Here is a 21786-nt window from a genome sequence, read left to right as displayed (position 1 = left end):
TAACATCTTCAGCTTTCTGTAGCTCAGTGGTGCTAACAACGCCAAGGTCGTGGGTTGGATCCCAGGGGGTGGCACATACTTAGAAACCAAAATGTATAGGATAATGCAATGTAAGTCGCTTTGGATAAAAGCGTCTGCCAAATGCATCAATGTAAATGGTAAGAATACCTCTTAAGATCGTGTGATGTTATCAGATTTGTCAACCCCGTGTTGGTGTGATCGCAGATACCTGTACCTGCTGTTCTCGGATGATGACCTGTTGCCCTTTGAGGACTGGGTGTTTAACACGGAGGCTCACCCGCTGCCCGTCATACGCAAGAGCTGTCAGCAGGAGCACAACACCAGACAGACGTCGCTGGAGTAATATTTACCATTCCACACGTATAACACACACACACACACACACACACACACACACATGATAATGCAGGGCCTGACGTGGACGGTCAGTTTCTCTCCTGTAAAGGATCCGGTCCTCTTTACGCTGTGATTGTAAATCTCTGAGCCGACGCGGCACTTTTCTCCTGTGGACAATCAGTGACACGTGACTTTCGTGAGACGAGAACTCAGTTTTCTTTGCTTCTTTCCTCCGTGAGGAACACGAACGGCCCCGGAGCCATGGAGGATCATGGCGAGCGACAGGAAACCACTTTTCTTCACGTCCCACCTGTAATTTATCTTTTTCCCTTCATCCCTTCATCGTGTATTCTGTTCTCGCCTCTTCTGCCAAAGCCTTTAGCGTCTCATTTCTGTTTCTCTCCCAGCATTGATTTGTTCTTACGCGGTTTCAAGTCCAATTTCGTTTTGTTTTGGAGGCAACGCGAGGACAGGGGTATTTACAAAAAGTTTCCTTTAAAAAATGTGAGCGTGAAAAGTGAAATATGAGGTTTGGTTCAAGAAGGAATGAGATTGTTTTATGATGTGTTGTTTTGGGTTGGAGTGAGTCGTAAATCTCTGTTTCAAAGACCAACAGCAGAACGCAGACGCACTTACAGCATGTGACCACTAGAGCGGCGCCATCACCATCACACATTTATCATATATTAAAATATAAATAGGTGGATATTGCAATGTATTTTTTTAAACGTTGTAGAAAACTGATTATTTTTCACTCTTCTTTAGAATCTATGAACATTTTAATCCTTGTGTAGTGTTCAGGTTTATGTTAACAATAAAAATGATTTAATTCATGAAGGTAATGTAACTTGCTTGTAATTGGGTGAAAGTAAAGATTTGTGATTTATTTCTACATACAGTTTATTGATTTAAGAGATGAATAATACTGTGGGTCCACTAAAAACATGAACACCAGGGTTAACATTTTGGATGATTTTGTTCGCAGCTATCAAAGAAAATGTAGCTCATGAAAACATTAACGATGTGAATACATAAATGATTTTAAATCCTCAAAATGATGTTGATTTGATCCTAAATCAATGCAGAAATCATGTCTCACATCTGCAGACACCAGCTTCCAACACTGTTGAGTTGAAATAATGATCATCGTGTTTGTATCTTTTTAAGTCATTTGAAACATTAAGAAAGGGTTTTTTTAGCGATGGCACGCAGCTCTACTGGTCACAGCGATCTGAAAGCATTTGTGAATGTACAGAATAACATTACTGAATGAATGTGCGCGCGTGTGATTCATACGATTCATTGTTCTGTAATTCCTCTCTCTTCTCATTTTTATGGCCGTTTACGAAAGATTTTAATTTTCCTCAGGTGTTTCTCTAAAGGTTTTGATTACACTTTTTTGCACTATGAAGTGCTTGCCATTGTTAATTTTTACGTCTTCTGTCTCTCATCGATTAATATTTTCAAGTTCTGGTAAAAGATATGTGCCACTTTATACATTTAAAATGAGTGCACAGATGTTGTACGTGTCTTTCTTTCAACAACTAACGTGTTTTAAATGATTTGGGTTTCTGCAGCGACATCGGCTCCTCGCATGACCTTCTGAAATGCTTTTAGTGACACTTTTGCATCATCACAATACTGCATCAGCATCGGAGGTTTTGCCACTTCGCTGGAATAGGATTTCTTTTAAATACATTAAAGGAAAAGTTCCGCCAAAAATGAAAATTCTGTCATCATTTACTCACCCTCAAGTTTATTATGACAAAATTATGACAGAATTTTCATTTTTTTGGGTGAACTGTCCCTTTAAGGGCACAGATCAAAGCAGTGCAGTTTTTGGTATAGTGAGCACTGTTACATTTGTTTTTTTAAACTAAGATAATTATTATAAAACAAGAATAACACAGTAACACTTTCCAGTATGGTTAAATGTATTGTATTGCCATGAGTTGACTATGTTAGTTAACATGAACAAACACATAATATTAATATTAGATCATGTTGATTTCAACATTTACTAATAATTCATTTCTTAATCTTTTGATAATGTGCAATGAACCAGTATTTGTTAATGCAGTACCATGTAAATAAATCACCGATGTACGGTGGCCGGGAAGTGCAAAACAAAACAACAAATCGAAAAATACAAAATCAAAATGACAAATCTGAAAACGCAATATCAAATCTAAAAACAAAATAGCAAATCATAAAACACAACAACAATTCAGGAAACAAAATAAGTCAGAAACCACAACGACAAACCTGTCGAACTGGAAAAGTCAGGTATTTTGTTGGAATTGGGATAGCTACTGCTGATTGGATGAAACTCCTGTCAATCAAGATATCCAGGACGCTCAATGAGGTAGGACATGCATATGTGAGACAGAGCATATTCATTCATTAACGTTCAAAGGCCACATTTTATAAAGTTGAAACGGGCTCATCTTGCAGAAGGAGTAGATGCGTGTCTGGTGCACTACTGTTTCACACTGCATGCATGAGCAGAGCCTTCGTGTCACGTGAGCACCGAGCAGCACGCATGGTGCAGCTGAAACCTTTCTAGTTTCCCCCTCACAAGTTGTTTTGTTTTGCACTTCCCGGCCACCGTACGGATGTCCTTTTGAATCAATAACAATATAATTTGTGATTTTTATTTTTGGCCATATATCATTATTATTAGTCCTCCTTTATGTTCGTCACTGGGTTTTGCAAATATTTAACCAAAGTATTCAAAAGCACTTGTCAACTTTGACAACACAGTATTGAATCGATTAAAATGTACAGTGTTTTTCCATTTCCTGAAAAACAACAAATTTAGACATCAGAAGTTTCGGAAGGACAGCGAGAAAATACAACCTTCCTGGAAAGTGTCAACGCAACTTTTAAAATAATGTGATTTTAAGACTTTTTAACCCCATCATAAATACACATAAGATATTTTTATCTTAATTTTATATTTAGGGAATTGATAGGAGGGAAAAAGTGGACGTTCCATACTAGAAGGAAGTCATGTGACTGGAGGTAAAAGGTAAGAGAGAGATTTGTAATGTCACTTAAATATCAAAGTGAAACACAAAGAATTTTTCACAGTAAAAATGAATAATGTCATTTTGAATGACAGTGATGACAAATCTTCATCCTGTGTTGTGTTGCGTTGCATTTGATTTAAGAAACATTCAAATCATCTCAACAGAATGACAACCTCAGTAGATTTCAGATGTGAGGATGAGGAAGATCTAAAGATCGGCTCTCTGTATACTCGGAGGTGATTGGTGGAAACGTGTTTGGCTATTATAGACACCACCAGAGCCCAACATGGTAATTAGAACCAAAATGATACCCTTTGTGTGACAAAACAAAACGTTTTTCTCCATGCAATCTACACTGATGAAACTCAACTGCTATGTTGTATTGTTGGGACTGTCAATTATAAAATCTAAGTATATTCAGGTATATTATTATATTAAATGTTGTTATCAGGACTGGGAACCTAAAATTACAATATATCAGAACAATTTGCAATAATACCAAAACGTGCAGAAAGAAAATATCAATCTCCCAGTGAGTAAGCCGGTGGCAACGGTGGCAAAAAAACAAAACTTTAAGAATTGAGCGTTTAGTGGATCGTGATGAATTCTTATAGCAACCGTTGTAAACACGACAGCTTACTTCTCAGATCAGATGGCTTTGTTGTTTCCAGACGGACCGTTAAAGAACGCCACACGCACGTCTCCCGGAAATCCTGTGAAATTCAACCAATCAGATGACGACTTTGAACGTGCTGAAGTGTTTCCAGAAAAGTGTGCCTCGTGCATCAGACGTTCATCCAACGGATCGTCTGAGTCTGAGACTAGGCTTCCTGTGTCCCTGCGGAAGATGAGCACGTTTACAAGATGAATCAATTTATGTGCTTCGTTACGATTTTTAATAAAATGCAATATATAAAACTTCAAGTGGAGTTCATTTCTCTTGCAGGTGTGTGTGTGTAAGACACACACTTCTCTTTAATTTCCGGTTGTCTCTGGCAATGACAGAAACAGACAGACGGGTTAAATAATGCAAGAGTCTTCCTCGTTCCTCCTGCTGTTCTTCCCGGGCCGTCACGCTCCGCGGCTCCACACTTTCTTCTCACATTGTGCCTGAGCGGTTTCATGGCTTGTTGAGCATCGTCTCAATTTTCTCTCAGGGTTACTAGTTGGAAAAAGTAGGTCGAGAGAGGGAGAACTTTTACACCGTCAGGACAGCGCTGGTTAAAGGCTGAATCACCCTCGTTTCATTGAAAACCTCTGTGACTTTAAATTCAGACTTCATAACATCTCGAGCTGACCAGAGATGGTTTAAAACAACAGCAGTAAACAGTGACCTCCTTTAAATCCTTTTGACATGTTTCATCACTTGTTTTGTTTGTGTGTGGCGTTTGTCCGCAGGTCTGTTTTTAGTTTTGGAGAAAGATGCTGATTTATTATTCTCTATGATATCATTTCTCTATACAGGCAAAATGATTCTGGGTTTGAGAAATTCAAGCAAAATGTTTAAATAAACATGGGTTTGAGATTTTCACCAGTTCTCTAAACACAAAGGTAAGAGCATAAATTGGTACAGTACTCACATCACTGTTATTAGATGTGAATGTGCGACAGTGTTACGCTGGAAAGGATTCTGCCTTTTGTGTAGAAACCTTCAGATATTGAGGATGTGATGTTTCTCTCTTCACGTCTCTGTTTGTTTGGGTGATGATGATGTTACAGTAGATGATCGATAGGTTTGGGATTTGTACGTCTGGTTTCATGTGTTTCATCCATCGACGGTAAGCAGTGGAACACCTTCATGTTTCATCTGTCGGACTGACTCTCATCTGATTTGAGAAGTGATGATGAATCACGTATTAAATAATCACCTGCTGAAACTCGATTCAAAGCTCTGAACTCCCTGCTCTTCTTTTTCTCGCTTCATTCGTCAGTCAGATGCAGTCAGCATTCACCATGTTTCCGTTCTTTTCACTCGATGGAAACTTTGTGAGAAGGCAATGAAATCTGAATTCAACACATACGGTCATTGTGTTTTATTTTGCATTCCATTACTAATTAAAGTTGACAATGCAGAACAGAACATGTTGTTTTTTCAGTTGGTTATTGGTAAGTCATGTAGTGTTATTTCTATTTTGTGATGTCTTGTGTTCTTCAGGTAACTTGAGAAAGACTGAAAGTAGAGGGAACGTTTGTTCTGTAGAGAAGGTGAGAAAATAGCTCATGAATGAATAATCACACATGGCCTCAGTGGAGTTTCATATCTGGAAAAAATGATTTTAAAAGTTGAAAAGGAAAATCCTTTCATCATTTATTCATCCTCATGTCATATATCAAACCTGTACGATTTTCTTACTTCTGCAGGACACGAAAGAAGATATTTTGAAGAATGTTGATAATCAAACAGCATTGTGTCCGACCGTATGTTTGTTATGTTTGATGTACTACTTCCCTACCAACTCCCTGTTGTGCTGAAGGGGGTATTCTATGTTCGTGCATTAACCCCTTCTACTGCCGGGGAATTCTAGAATCTCCAGCCAGATCTATTTTAGAAAAGCAAGTACATAGTCATAATCCAGAGGAACTAACAGAATTCTTTAATTTGACATGTTCAGACATTCTGAACTCTTTAGTACCCTTGAAACTTCATCATATCCGTGGCTGAACCCTCATACTCGTTCGCTGAGAAGGGAATGTCGCAAATGGAAATCGGATACTTTGCATGTTTCTTTAGAGATGTACAAGAATTGTTTGTCTACTTTTCAAAGTGCTGCCAAAGCAGCTAAAATTGAATACTTTGCTGATATAATAGCTAAGAACTCGCATAACCCAAAAGTGTTATTTAATACCTTTGACCGAGTGGTTAACCCTAAGAGCACTTTATTCCCCGATGCTAACCCGGAGCTGTGCAATAAGTTCCTGAATTTCTTTAGGAATAAGATAGAGACTTTATACAAATGCATCCCGAGTACGAAGGATGGCCCTGAATTTTCTAATCCGGTGGCTAACCACACGCAGCCAACAAATTTTTATCAAATTGATCTTAAGAACCTGTCATCTTTAAAGCCGTCTTCTTCTCCAGCTGATTGTATACCGACTCGTCACTTTAGAGAAGTATTAGGGGTGGTTGGGCCCGCTGTTTTATCAATCGTTAATAGTTCACTGAGTACTGGTGATTTTCCTTCCTGCCACTGCTGAAGAAACCGAATCTTGACCCGACTGATATTGGGAATTTTCACCCTATTGCCTCGTTGCCTTTCCTGTCGAAAGTGTTGGAAAAGGTCGTATTTCTTCAGTTATCTGCATTCGTCTCAGATCATGCTGTCGGTGACGGGTTTCAGTCAGGGTTCAGAGCTCGTCATAGTACTGAAACAGCTCTTCTCAAAGTGACCAACGTCCTCCTGCTGATGTTAGATTCAGGGAACTCCCCTATCTTAATCTTATTGGATCTAACAGCTGCTTTTGATACAATCCATCATAAGATTCTCTTAGATGGCTTACAGCATGAAGTGGGGATTAATGGCACTGCTTTGTGTTGGTTTTCCTCCTGTCTGTCCAATAGGTCGATTTCAGTCACTATTGGTAACCATTCTTCTCCTGCAGTCCCTGTATTTTGTCGACTACCTCAAGGGTCAATTCTTAGTCCACTTCTGTTATCCTTATATATGTTACCCTTGATGACTATTTTTAGGAAATTTGGGATTACCTATCACTGCTACGCTGATGACTCGCAACTGTATGCTCCGTTAAACCCAGTGGACAAGTCATGTTCTACATTGGTTCAGTGCCTCACTGAAGTAAAAGCATGGATGGCGAAGAACTTTCTCCACTTGAACGAGTCCAAAACCGAAGTGATTGTGTTTGGACCTTTAAGTTCCAATCCACTTACCTCTAGTCATCTAGGGTCTCGATCTCAAAACATCCATCCTCATGCAAAAAACCTGGGTGTTGTTTTTGACTCAGAGATGAACTTTGTGAAACAAGTTAGTACAGTGGTGAAAACAAGCTTCTACTTTATTCGGTTGATAGCTGAATGTGCTATATGAGAAATAAACCTAAACCTAAACCCATAGGGAGGCTCAGAGATGACGTATTTTTGTATGCGAACCCCGGAAGCGAATTAGCATTTTAGGACTTCCGTTCCATCGCTCCAAAGTCTGTGGGTTTTTTGAATGGGTTTTTGGTAAATCGCCTGAAATAAGGTCTGTGGTAAACAAAACCTCTAATTATGTTCACGTTTTATTCTTTGATATAAAACACACCAATTATAACCCGCTTGTGAATTTGTGAAGCCCTGTTGTGTCTTAAAAACGGCGGTTGCTAACAAGTTGCTAAAAGCGACTACTTCCTTTGGCGGGGATGTTAGACGTCATCTCGCATATAAAGCTCACAAATAATGCAACATGAGCACAAATCTCTTCAAACGTAGATGCGGATTCATTCACTGAGTAATTACTTACCAGGGAATACATTTTTAATCAAGTTTGAAACGGTTGTCGGAGGCTTGGTGGTGTTGATGTTGATATCGAGCGACCTTAAGTGTAGTGTGTTTATAGCATCGTGTTAGCTTTTTACTTCTGCCGATTGTATTTCCCCTTTAAAATTAACAAATTTTGTGTTTTTTTGTAAAGATTATCTTGATAGACAAAACGTGTAAACATCATAAACCTTTGTTAATCACAGAGCTTATTTTTTGCGATCTTCCAAAAGTCGATGGGAAAAATGCATAGGCTTTCGGTCGAAGGAACCAGCGCGGCGCTAACTTCTGGGTTAGCCTACAAAAATACGTCATCTCTGACATTTCTCAAAATATCTTCTTTTGTGTTCCACTGAAGAAAGACTCACATACAATTTTACAACCACATGAATTTTTATTTTTTACGAACTGTCCCTTTACGTATGACTCTCTTCGCCGTTCTGTGGTGTTTTTCAGCTACTTTTACTCATTTCTGAGTGTGTTTTCTGCAGCTCAGTGAATACTAAAGCATTACCTGTCATTTCATCACCTCCAGTGATGCAATCTGACAAACAAACACAAGTCCACGGTGATGCTTCTGGAGACATTCGTCAGCGCTAAGCATCACATATCGGCAGAAGCTTCAACTTCAAACCTCACCGCCTGCTGGCTCTCAACATCACTGCTGTACAAACGGTCAGCATCTGCATACTAACAACACACCTCGGGCCAAATCTCATCTTCTCTTCTCTTTTTCATCCTAGTGAATGTGTTTTGCATTTTTAACATCAGTTGTTTTCGTCCCGCTGTCTGTGTCCTATAACTAGCCAGCGCTATCTCTCTCGATTCTGTCTTCATCTGGAGCAAACGGCCGAGTTTGACTTTAAACAGGGGTGTAGATGCAGCGAGACCTCTCAAACAGACGGGCAGCACCTGATGTGGTCATTGTGCCCGTGGGTAGTGTGACAGTAATGAGAGATTTGAGCGACCTGCGGTGAGCGTTCTCACGTCCTCCAGACGTCTGGCGAGTTGTGTTTTCACTGTGTTTCATTTCAATAAAATGAATAATCTAGTCTAGGCTGAATAGTAAACCATGCGGTTTATAAACTCAGTGGTTGTTTTAAGTTCTGTTTGTTGGTCAAATATCCATATTGAATTGGTTTTAAGTGTAACTTTTGCTGTCACTCCACCTGTTAAACTTCCCTTGTCCATGTCTGAATCACTTCTGTTACGCTTCGTTCATTTTTAATTGACGTCTCTGATTAATTCCACGCAGGCCTTACAGTCCATGAATGGATGTGTCGCGTGTATTATCATCAGCTCATAATGTCAAACATACACCCTCTTATTGCTTTTTAATATGACATTAATCACTTCTGCATAATTCATTAAGATGAATAAATCTGTGCGGTTTAATTGTCAGTATCAGTCATTAATGTCAATGCGCGAAGTTTATTTAGTCTGAGGTCTTGAATTGATGTTATTCTGTTTGTGTTAGATGACTTCTCATACACACACAACAGACTAACAAAGATCAAGTGAATATCGCTCGTGCATCTAGTTTTCCAAAATCTCTGTATTTCTGTTGCAGTTGTTTACTTCGATGACATCATACCTGAATCTGAACAGATTATGAATTGGATTATAGAGCTTTATTTCCGTCTGACCTCATGCATCTTAAAACACACAAGTTACAGTATCTTGACTCTGTACATGATGTTTTTATTTCTGGAGTCAGTTTTGTGTGTCTCTCTCGTCTTAAAAGAAATGAACAAATGGCTGGTGACGCTTTTCTATACGGGGAAAATCTTAGATTTTATGTGCTGTAGAGTGTCACATTGAATTGTTACACTTAAACACGCTGTTCTCATTTGGAACTGAAGCTAATGTAGATCTACAATGAGACAAATCCCAACAGTCATGTTGTCAGCATCAAAGATGAACTTTTCATGCGTCACACTGTGCAATTTTATTCACTGTAAATTTACAATGAAATCACTGTCAGTAAACATTTGATTGACTTTAATCCATTTTAAATCTCTTGAATATAGACTCCTCATTCTGTGATTCGAAGTGATTTGAAGTTCAAATATGTTTTGTGAATCACTATTAAATGAATTAATTTCAAGATTTCACATTTGCTCAAAAATGTTTTTCATGTGTGCGTCATTTAAAAACTGTATTGATTCAAATGCTTGATTATTTTTAATTAAAGGTGAATTGTTTAATTTTTGCAAATGTAACCATTTTTATCCCAGCTTAATATTGCACAAAAATGTCAAAAACCTTTGAATTCTTACTGTAACCTTTGAGTTTCTTGTTGTAGATTTGCATAAAACATAGAATAGTATAGAATTTATCATCATTCCAGTTTGCATACATTAAAAACACATACTACTTAAAACCTCTTCTGTGAATACTTGACAGGCAAATTAAGAAAAAAAGCATAAAGAAAAAGAAAATAAAAAGACTAACCCTCTCTCTCTTTCTCTCAACAGGTATTTGGTATTATGGTCTGGCTTTTGTGGAAACTAGTAACTTGGCGTTACCACTTATTGTATTATTGCACCTGTATGACATATCACTTTATTGCTCCCTCAACTCTGTCGCTTTGGATAAAAGCATCGGCTAAATAACGAAATGTAAATGTAAACAGATCAAATGTGTGTGGATGAAATGAATCAACCATATAAATATTTTTTTAATAAATATGTAAAATTTTTGGAGCAGATACATTATTATCTAGACATTTGGCTATCATCTAGATGCTGATCATCCGTATAAACAGGCTTTCTATTCAGTTATATACGATCAGCCCTTCTGCGTAACAATATTCAGATTTTCTAATCAAAAGATAATCACTTCTGTAAAAATCATCTATAACAAGAAAATTACACTGTGATCAATCTTTAAAAATCATATGATGTAAAAATGTTAATGTCATAACTGTCATTTTTCTTTCGTTCTGGGATGTCATTGATAATTAGGTCTCTGATGACATACGGCAGCCCGAGGCGCGCTGAAGCCAGGAGGTTCTGATCTGAGGCCAGTAACACTTATTAAAAAAGCAAATTTGATTTGCACAACTAAACGTCAGTGTGCTGGACGTGATGGGATGGCGTGTGGAGTTCAGGTAATGACAGTCATTTGCATGTAAATAGGCGTCTTTACAGCGAGCGCGCTGGTGCGAAGTGTAACAATGTGATTACATGTTGCTTCACTGCACGAGCTGCTCTTTCTAATCCAATGAACAGTATGTTTTATAGACCTGTGGGCCACAATTACAGCTCAGGACATCTACATGCCCTAAATAGACAGAGAAATTGGCCTCTTTGTTCAGGAAAGCACTTTACGCCAGACTGCGCTCTTATTACCAATACATCTCCTGCGTTACTGTACTTTTACAGACCGACTGCATGGAGAAAAGATGATTTGAGGTTAGAAAAGACAAGTTAGTTCAGGAAACAGCAGCGGTTTTAAGACTGTGAAATCCTGAATGCTAAACATGCTTTTTATATAAATTACATTTAAAAAATACCATTATAATATCTCAATGATTTCTCCTAGACATTATTTGTCTCGTCTGCAATCAAAAGTCAATATTATTGAAGATCTTAATATGAACTCAAAGATTTCTCATAAAATTGACTCAAATCCAGATGAATTTACCTCGACAATCTACATTCATTTACACCTCCTTCATGTGTTTTAACAATTACACTCTCGTTTGATTCTCTTTTTTTCCCCGTTTAGGTCAACATTTTTTCAAAATTGAAATTTTTACATCCTCTGAAAGCTGAATAAATAGGCTTTTCATTGATGTATGGTTAGGATTATGGCTAGGATATGAGGATATTTGGCTGAGATACAACTATTTAAAAAACTGGAATCTGAGGGTGCAAAAAAAATCTAAATATTGAGAAAATTACCTTTAGAGTCGTCCAAATGAAGTCCTTAGCATAGCATACTACTCACAAAAATAAAGTTTTGACATATTTACGGTAGGAAATTTACAAAATATCTTCATGGAACGTGATCTTTACTTCATATCCTACTGGTTTTGGGCATAAAAGAAAAAGTAGATCATTTTGACCCACACAATGTTGGTTTGGCTATTGCTACAAATGTTCCCGTGCTACTTAACACTGGTTTTGTGGTCCAGGGTCACAAATTTGACTAAACCCTAAATCAGAAACATATCAGTCTACGCACAAGTTTTCTATTTTAAAAAAAGGGAATAAACATGCGTTATGGATGTGACAAAAAAAGAGACAACAAACTTTGAAGGATTTCTGTGAATTAAAATGCACAAACCTAAAGCAATAATACCCAACGAATGAAGCAGGGATACCTCTTCATACAACATAAAATTGTTACTTTATTTTAATTGTAATTTGTCCATTTATGAGGAATATGTACCGTTATGGAAATGTACGTTAAGAATGTTCAAATAAACGGCAAAAACCTACATTCAACATGATAGACAACAAAGAGGATAAGTTCTATACAAATTCTTTGTCGACAACTCCACCTATGAATATGGACACAAGGTGCGTTCCAAACTGAATATATTCAGGAAGGGGACACCACACAAAACGTCGCTCGAAATAAAGAAAACGTTGTTTTTATTGCTCCTTTCGCCAAGTGAATTTCAAACGAACACATTAAGAGACACGGCTGCACAATTGCGTTATTCCCTCCAGAGTTTACACATAGCTTTACTCTTTGAAGGGAGTAGGTCATAGGGATGAGCCCTTGGAATGGAACGCAGGGTGTGAAATGATGCGCGTCCCAGCCAGGTGCATCAGTTTTTAAAGTCCCCCGGAAAGACTTCCGTTGTCGTTACTTTATTTGTTTGTGTTGTGAGTGTTTGCAGGGCATGTGTCGCCAAACTAATGGAAATGCTTTCAGAATTTGTTGGTGTTTTTTCTATTTGCATGTGTTTTCTTCCAGTGCAGCGCTGTGACACCTACCGGCCACCGTAGACAATCCTGAAAACGACACTTACATGACTATGGAAAATTTCACACTAAAAATAAAACAACTTGAAGAGAGACATCACATGGGTATCTGAACCACCAAATTGTTCATATCCGTGCTGTTAGTGTAGTAAAAACCTTTGGTAAAAACTTTTCATAGTAAGGTTGACATTTTCACAGAATTGCCCTCACACACACTCCATCAGATCTCCAGAGCTATTAAAGAGCAATAAGATGTTGGTCGGTCAGGTTGTGTTTTGCGTTTAGAGATTGTGGATCTGTATAATGCTTTTAACACATTCAGCGAGAGAACGGGCGAGAGTAATGGTGTCAGAATGAGCATTAGTTTTGTGTAGTGGCTTTGTGTGGTTTAATTATAAGGGCATTATGTGGACTCTACGAACGATTCTAAGTTCGGCTTGAGCTCGACTGATCACCAGACCTTCAGTGTGACCAATAAATTGCTTTCAATGTGCTCTCCACTTCATTGGATTGTAATTTAAAATTGCAGTCAAAAAGCAACTTCATCAATCTCAACACAATCCAGCACACAGAGTGTTCCATCACGGATGAGCGTATGGTGCTTAAACACAGCATATGGTTTGCTCCGATGTGGGATTGCTCGAACGTATAAATATAAATGTATAAATACAGTTTCTCCCTCACTCGGAGTCCGGACAGAAAAAAACGGTGGCTCTTTAACTGAACCACTTCTCTTATAACAATCTCATGTGGTCCGTATCGACGCTGGGCTGAACGCTGCCTGCTGGGTATTTTAATGAAAGGTTTGTGCAGACTAAACCAGCTCAGTGCAAAAATATCTACAGAGGATGACAGAAAAACAAACAATGTCTGTGTAGAGTCAGTAAGAGAGTCGGATCATTAACAGCGTGATTGACGAACATTCATCACCGAATTACATGACAGAAATATATGATGATAAAACTGTTTCGATAGGCTTAAAGTGAATAAAACACAAACTACTTTTAATAAATAAAGCAGAAGAAACAACTATGAAACTGTTGAATGTGAAAGAAACACTATATGACTGAATACTGATGAGTTAAATATTGCTGTTAGCTAACAAGACCACAGAAAAACTAAGTTGGACTGCAGATTATTAATAATAATGATAATATATAAACGGTATTATTGCAGCATCTCGTTGCTATGGCGACTGTTTCAATGTTGCAATGGACCATTGGAATGGTCTTGTCAGATAATTTAACCTAATCTCGGGACTCAAATGAATATTTAGTATGTTAAATAGCTTGTGTGCTATATAAACTCTCTTAGGTTTCTGCCCAGAGCCCCGATCACCCTGTCATGATTTATTTTGCAATATTTACTGTACATCAAGCATTACATACAGTGGTTTAAGATTTCAAAATCCACTTTAATATGCTATATGCCATAGAAGAACCTTTTTCGGTTCCACGACGAACCGTATCTTTCTTTTTCTATAATCTGAAGAACCTTTTCTCGCCACAAAGAACCTTTTGTGAGAAAGGTTCTTCAGATATTAAAGGTTCTTTATGGAACCCTGTGGATCACCGTGGAACGCAGACACACGTACATCTTTATCAAAAATGTGAGCTACAGGTCAACAAATTCATTTCATCCTCACAGATCAAACTAAAGGACGCACATCTTTCATTTCTCAAATGAGAAGTGCTGGTTTTTTACAGGAGAAACAGAAGACGTGACGAGGAGAGAGAAGTCCTGACAGCACAGTAATGAAGAGCTCAGCGCAGATTTCACAGAATGTGTAGGTGACACGAACATAATTGAGATTTTCAAATACATGCATAATAAACGAAAACTATGTAAGCAAAAAATGCCTTGAGGAGAACATTTGCCTTCGAGTGGGCGGATACAAAGAAGAGAAGAAAAGCTTTCTGAAAAAGATAAATTATCTGTCATTTCCAGATTAACAACACGGCACAAAAAAAGGTTTTCTTGACAACTCATGCTACAGTACAACTCACTGCAATTTAATATTGAACATGAAATATGAGAGTATTTAAGTCATGTTTCTTATTGAAATATTTTTCGGGTTTTGCTTGTTTAAAATGACCCTTCACACAGCGGTCTCCTCTCTGATAAAACACTGTTTGGAGCTTATCTAAACTAACTTATAAAGCTGCATAAAATATTACTGCCTGACAGAAACCCGCAAACAAATACAATCTTTTCAACATTTCTCTCTTTTATTTTGTGACAGTTTTTTTAGGTTAGCTGCAACCTGCTGCGGTTTCATATTTGCATCCAATCCAATACAGAGTGTTGAGCCGTCACAGAGACAGCTGTGACATCTGTCACGCACCGTACAGTATTCCTTAAAAACCGCTTAAAAAGCACCTTTAATTACTGTAACATCTTCACATCACAACAGATGGATTGTCAACGTCTGCTAAACAACGACTTTCACCATTTAATCCGCCTGATGTTTGCTTTGTTTTGTTTTTCAGGGCAGTCCAGAAAAGTCAGATTTCGAGAACCAGTCAGTCATCCTCCGACACTCAGCAATATTGAAAAATCATCACAGGACTCGAATGAAATTCACGTGTGAGTGATGCAGGATGAAATTGAACATAATGAGATTTCTTTCATACTGTATGTGAGAGTGGCAGTGATGCCGCTGGATTGGTGTAAATGTAAAGGTAATGAGTGTCAGTAACAGTGATCGAGTCGAAGATGAGATCTCACCACACAATCGATTCTTCATAATGTCACGTAAACGCTTCAAATCAGCAGAACATAAACGTTGTATTGACAAACTGAAACTGGAGTGTTAATCTCAATTTTATCCACGTGAAAAAACTGCAATATACTTTATTGTTTATTTATTATAGTACACTGTAGTACATGTTTTAAATACTGTAGTGTTTTGAACTTTACCATAGTAAATATTAGAATTTACCACAGTATTTACTGCATGTTATTATTTCACTTCACTGTATACAGTATGATACAATTTACCATAGTAAATACTGAAGTTTACTATAGTTTTTACTGCAGGTTATTATTTCACTTCACTGTATACAGTATGATACAATTTACCATAGTAAATACTGAAGTTTACTATAGTTTTTACTGCAGGTTATTATTTCACTTCACTGTATACAGTATGATACAATTTACCATAGTAAATACTGAAGTTTACTATAGTTTTTACTGCAGGTTATTATTTCACTTCACTGTATACAGTATGATACAATTTACCATAGTAAATACTGAAGTTTACTATAGTTTTTACTGCAGGTTATTATTTCACTTCACTGTATACAGTATGATACAATTTACCATAGTAAATACTGAAGTTTACTATAGTTTTTACTGCAGGTTATTATTTCACTTCACTGTATACAGTATGATACAATTTACCATAGTAAATACTGAAGTTTACTATAGTTTTTACTGCAGGTTATTATTTCACTTCACTGTATACAGTATGATACAATTTACCATAGTAAATACTGAAGTTTACTATAGTTTTTACTGCAGGTTATTATTTCACTTCACTGTATACAGTATGATACAATTTACCATAGTAAATATTGAAGTTTACTATAGTATTTACTGCATTATTATTTTACTATAGTTACTACAGTTAATATATTTTATGAAAATATGCTACAGTATAACCCAATTTACCATAGTAAAAAAAAATTTTCATGTAGGTCAGGATGCATTTTACTTCAAAATCCACAGTTTTTATTGATATATTATTAGAAAAGAATATATACATTTGAATTGTCAAATGTTATTTTATACATATTAATATTATTATTAAATATTTTATTTAAATATTAATGTTTGAATGTTTAAATACATTTAAATACATTTACCAATTGAGGTATGTAGACATCATGATCATATTTACTCTACTCTTCATTTATTCTGACTCATTGTAATGTGACAAATGAAACCACGCATAATGGTGTGAAATAACAACAGCTACTGTTGATACAGGCTTGAACTTGTTTTGAACCTAAAACTTTCCGCAGAAAGTTAGAGCCTGTAGTAAATACTTTCTGTCACATGACATTGTGAGCATCATTTAGCATCTGGAGCGAACCGCTGATGCGTCAGATTTGCATGAGACACGAGTGAAGATCCGTGATGAAGAACCCGAATCATTCAGCCTTTGAAAAATAATGAAACGTTCACTCCAACAATGAAACATGAAGCTCATTATTGTGTGAGAAATGTTGAAGATGAGGGTTTTGCAGACCTTGCACACTGATCCTCCAGATGGCGATTGATTCTTGCTCTGTGAATAGTTTGACAGCTGGAACATTCAGTTCTGCCTCTGTGAGAAATCTCTGCCTGAGAAAAGCACTTAGTTATTGAAAGAAAAGGTTTCCCACATTGAAAAACATGACAGTAGTGCTTTTAAATCATACAACAGTTACATTATATAACACAAGAAACCTTTAATGTAACAGGACAATCACATTTATCCTGTATTGGATCGATGGTTCATATCCCTTACAAAAAAAAGATGTTTATTCAAGGGTGCTATTAGTATACTTCCTTTGGTCTTCTTTTGATGTGCTTCTCAGAAGTAGACTTAAAAGACACTTACTGCACTTATACTGACTGAAAAGTGTTTTCGATTTATGCTTGTACTCATGTCTTTTAATGGCCGTATACCTAAAAGTACAATGAAAACATATATAAAACTGTAACGAAGTATACTTGGCTTGTAGTATTTACTCCTTTGATTGAGTAGCCTATTTAATACATTTTTCGGTACACTTATAAGTACAAAAAAAAAGTAAACTAGTTGTGTACTACTACTGTTACACTTAAAGTGTACTACAAAGTATACTTCCGTAAACTAAAAAGTCTATCAGTTTAGTCCTGAATTGTATGGTACACTAGTACAAATGGTACACTCAAAGGTAGGCTCTATATTGCTAGTATACTGACATCAGTAAACTTACAACAAAAAAGTACTCTCAAAATATACTTGAAGTGTACTTATTTTTATAAGAGAAGAACAACATACCTCTTAAAGGGGAATATATTTTCAAATAGCTGTTATCAATAGAAACTATAGTGTCTCCTTAGTGTGTACTTTGGATTTTTTGAACCATTTTGACTAACAATTGAGTTCTAGGCCATTTTCACAATGACGTCAGTTAACTTCCGCCTTACCGCAAAGCATAGTATCCCTAGTTCCGGTTAGACATTGCACCAGAGATTTGCAGACACTCGAAATATGCGTGGTAAAGTTAAAGTTTTTAATATTGTGTTCTTTTGGTAACTTTGTTGATCATTTCTAATTCGCCATTCTCTGAATGCTAATGATAAAGCTAAAAGTAGGCTAAAGCAAGCAGCAACAAGAACAACACGCATCCATACCGGCCTGGGCTGTATCAATATATCTGGCACTATTTTAACATACTTCTCATATTAATGTATAACCACTCACCTTTTCAAACGCCAATGTTTACGAAATATTGAAAGATATTCAAAGCTAAACGCTTATCCAATCCCATATGCTAATGTTATTCATAAGCGCTCGTTGCTTTCTACGTGTCCATCTCTCAGCAGCAATAACACTCTTGGCTTATTTACCAGGAGCAGTGGCGGACTGGCCGTCTGGAGCACCGGGAGTTTTCCCGGTGGGCCGGCCCACTCTATGAATATGAAGAAATAATATTTTATTGTGCTCACTTGTTATTGTTGTGATTTCTGTGCCCTAGCCACAGCGGTAACAGCGCTCATCAATGTCAAAAGGTTGGCCAATCTGTAAAAAGGTTTAGAGAATTCTAGCCAATCAAATTACAGAGGCCAAGCAGAACTTAAACCAATCAAACTGAAGAAGACAGACGTTTCAGCCAATTCAATTGAAGAAGACTGGAAGACAGAAGTTCGGTAGGTGGGCGCTTTGTATGTTTTGTATGTTTCTCTTATCCCTTCAGACGTTTGTTCAATGTGACCGTAGACGAAAATCACTGGATATTCTGCCATGATTCCAATGAGCGTATTTACGATTCAATAAGCATTAAAGCATACAAGAAATATGTAAATCTCATGATTACAGCTAAATAACACCTGATATTTCTGTAGTAAGATTTGTCGGTGTGAAGGTGCTGCAGGCAGTCGTGTAGCGCAAGTCCCTGTTCTGAAGGCCAGTGTTCACTGCGCTCTACTCCATGCACACAGGAAATAGACTCTAGGGACCATGCCAATCGTTACACAGTTCGTTCATGAAGCGCTCTTCTAATGAGCTGGTGATTTAAATCAGGTGTGTTAAACAGAGAGAGACGCAAAATATGCAGAGCCGGGGGTCACGAGGACCAGGATTAAGAATCAGTTTATACCCTTCAAGCCATAAGATAAGACTGTGTAAGTTATATGGTGGATTTAATTAACCTTTGAAGCATTCAATAGATTGCAGAACTGTTATCACAGGTAATGAAATTACTATGTTTGGTCAAATTTCGATTGTACAGTTTTATAATGCTTATTGAAGCTACTAAGTTATCAAGCCCAAAGCATGAATGTTTTTCTCCTCTCTTCTCGGTTTATAATTCTAAATGCTCACTTTTGTTTAGACTTGTATATTGATTTTGGACTTTATATTTGATGTAATAAAACAAGAGGTTTTAGCAAAGTCTAGTCACACCTGGCAGCATTTAAGTAAATTCTCTTGTCTAGGAAATTATTCATAAGTAGGAAGTCATCACCCTTAGACTTAAAACAGGGTAAAACTTGAATCTTTGACTCAGGTGTGTTACATGTGATGCTCAGTAAAGTGTCATTTACAGACAGTTCAAATACAATATCCTACATTACACTGACTTGAAAAGGCAGGCTTTTATGTAATTCTGATGTCTGTTTGTTGCTTAGACTGCACTGGCCTTTACTGTTTAATGTTTGTTGTTTTATTGGCTTTGCCATGTGTCTTTAAAAGGTCCTTAGAAACATTCGTTCCTAAATTGTGGTGTTATAGAATGATTTGTGCATCAATAAGCTGGTGTATTATATTGACAGCCTGGTGTTGTAGCTGCTCTTGGTGAAGAAGTCCAGGGCCACTTTTTAGTCCCACTCCGCCCCTGGTCTGTGGTCTGTACTACAGAAACTTAATCAAGAATATTGCCTTTCTATCACTTACGAAAAGTATTCATAGTTTTGTTACAGTAAGAGTATAACCACAGTTTTTGAACATAAACACAGTCTTGGATACAGTTATTTTTATAATAATATTTAATACATTTTATAATAATAATAATAGATATCCTGGGCAAACTCTCTTTCTCTCTCTCTCTCTCTCTCTCTCTCTGTATGTATATATACAGAATATATATATATTGTGTATATATATATATATATATACTGTATATATGTGAGACAGGTCACTTTTGACAAGCTATAATGTTTATTTCCATGCACACAATCTAATTTGTTGCATATTGACAGACCATAAACATTGGCCCTTTTCCATTTTCCCGTCAAACTATATTTAACTTCATTATAGTCTGAGCGGTGTTCCATCTACTGTACATCCATTAGCTGTCTGAAGGACAGACGGCAGAGACAAGATCTCCATCAACAGAGGGACGGGGGGGTCTCTCTAAACGGAATGAATGTGATTTAATCTACATGTCTGCTCGACACACATAAACACTTCAGTCTGCTGCCTACATCCAAATATCATTTCTGGTTGACACGAGCGTGCGGCCTTTTGATTTTGCTCCGTATAAAGAACATTGACTCTCAAGGACAAAGATGTGAAACACAGAGGATAATGTTATTGCTCCGTGACTGCTCTTTCATAGCTCAAGCGATTTGATGGAATTCTCAGTCGTGTTTCATTCCAGTACCAACTTGGTCTCAGATGTTTCTCCTTAAATTATGAGAAAAACTAATGAGACCAATGAGAGTGTAATACTTGAAATGCATGAAGAGTATAGAGGTGTAAAATAATGTAGATTGTCGAGGTAAAATGGATTTGGATGAGAAATGTTTGAGTTCATATGATATGCATTTTAAAACACGATAAATGTGTTTCATTGAATGATTCTCAGGAGGTCAATAAGCAGATCATAAAATCAGCTGAGGTCTGACAGTTCATCATCATATTATTATCTCATGCACGATTATCTGGATCATCATATTATTTCCGTAATAAGGGCCATGTGTTTAGACCCCCTCATCATCAGCCATCTGTGTCTTTAATGAGGCTGGAAGAGGCATCGTGGATGCCCGTCTGCCCACCTGCCACCTGCTTCACCCTCCGGACGTTTACAGTGACTCAGCGAAGGTCCCGGTGCAGCCCTATTGAGCTCATAATTGCTTCAACATCCTACAAAAAAGAGGTTTATTTAAAGGGATACTCCACTCAAAAATGAAAAATCTGTCATAATTTACTCTGTATCCAGTTTTTTGTTCTGTTGAACGCAAAGAAAGATATTTAGAAGAATGTTGGCAACTAAGATCACTGGGGTCAACATAACATCTGTAGCATTACAGGAAGAGCAAAAAATGGTTGGAATTAGTGAGGGGTTGTGTGTTCTCAATGCACTTGACATCATGTCATTGAGGTGTTTTTCATCAAATGTCACTCAGAAGGTGGCATGCACAAGCTCTTAATCAGATTATTAAAGCCATCTGTTGCTTGCCTTTATTTTTAGCTCATTTCAAAATAATATGTCATTTTATCGTCAGTGATAATACTCGTCCGTTTAGGCCAATATTTGGGAGATCCATTTATCTTGGATCGCAGGAGTGTAAATGTTTGTCTTGGGTTAATAGAGGGAAAGCTCACAGTCAAATGAATCAGTCCTCGTGTAATGTCATCAAGTCCTTTCACAGGAAAAAGCAATTAACATTTTAAATGGCAAGGAACATTAAAAGCAAAAAAGCAATTAATATTTTAAATAACTGCAACCGAGGGGGCCTGAAATGGCACATGCTTGTTCCCGTTAACAGAAGCGCATCGCTGTTT

General features: G+C 37.2%; 1 protein-coding gene across 1 annotated transcript in view; it reads left to right on the top strand.

The window, feature by feature from the left end:
• The window catches only part of LOC130557580 (mannosyl-oligosaccharide 1,2-alpha-mannosidase IA), a 150960-nt gene extending 148807 nt beyond the window's left edge, over positions 1-2153 (top strand). Inside the window, exon 12 of the mRNA XM_057339462.1 lies at positions 226-2153. Within this exon, the coding sequence (XP_057195445.1) occupies positions 226-364 (139 nt within the window). The 3' untranslated portion in view covers positions 365-2153. The remainder of the gene's footprint in view (positions 1-225) is intronic.
• The last annotated feature ends 19633 nt before the right edge of the window (positions 2154-21786 follow it).

Source organism: Triplophysa rosa, linkage group LG8, assembly GCF_024868665.1.
Source record: "Triplophysa rosa linkage group LG8, Trosa_1v2, whole genome shotgun sequence".
NCBI classification, from domain to species: domain Eukaryota; kingdom Metazoa; phylum Chordata; class Actinopteri; order Cypriniformes; family Nemacheilidae; genus Triplophysa; species Triplophysa rosa.
The sequence above is the reverse complement of the archived record's forward strand: the minus strand, read 5'-3'. Positions and strand labels throughout refer to the sequence as shown.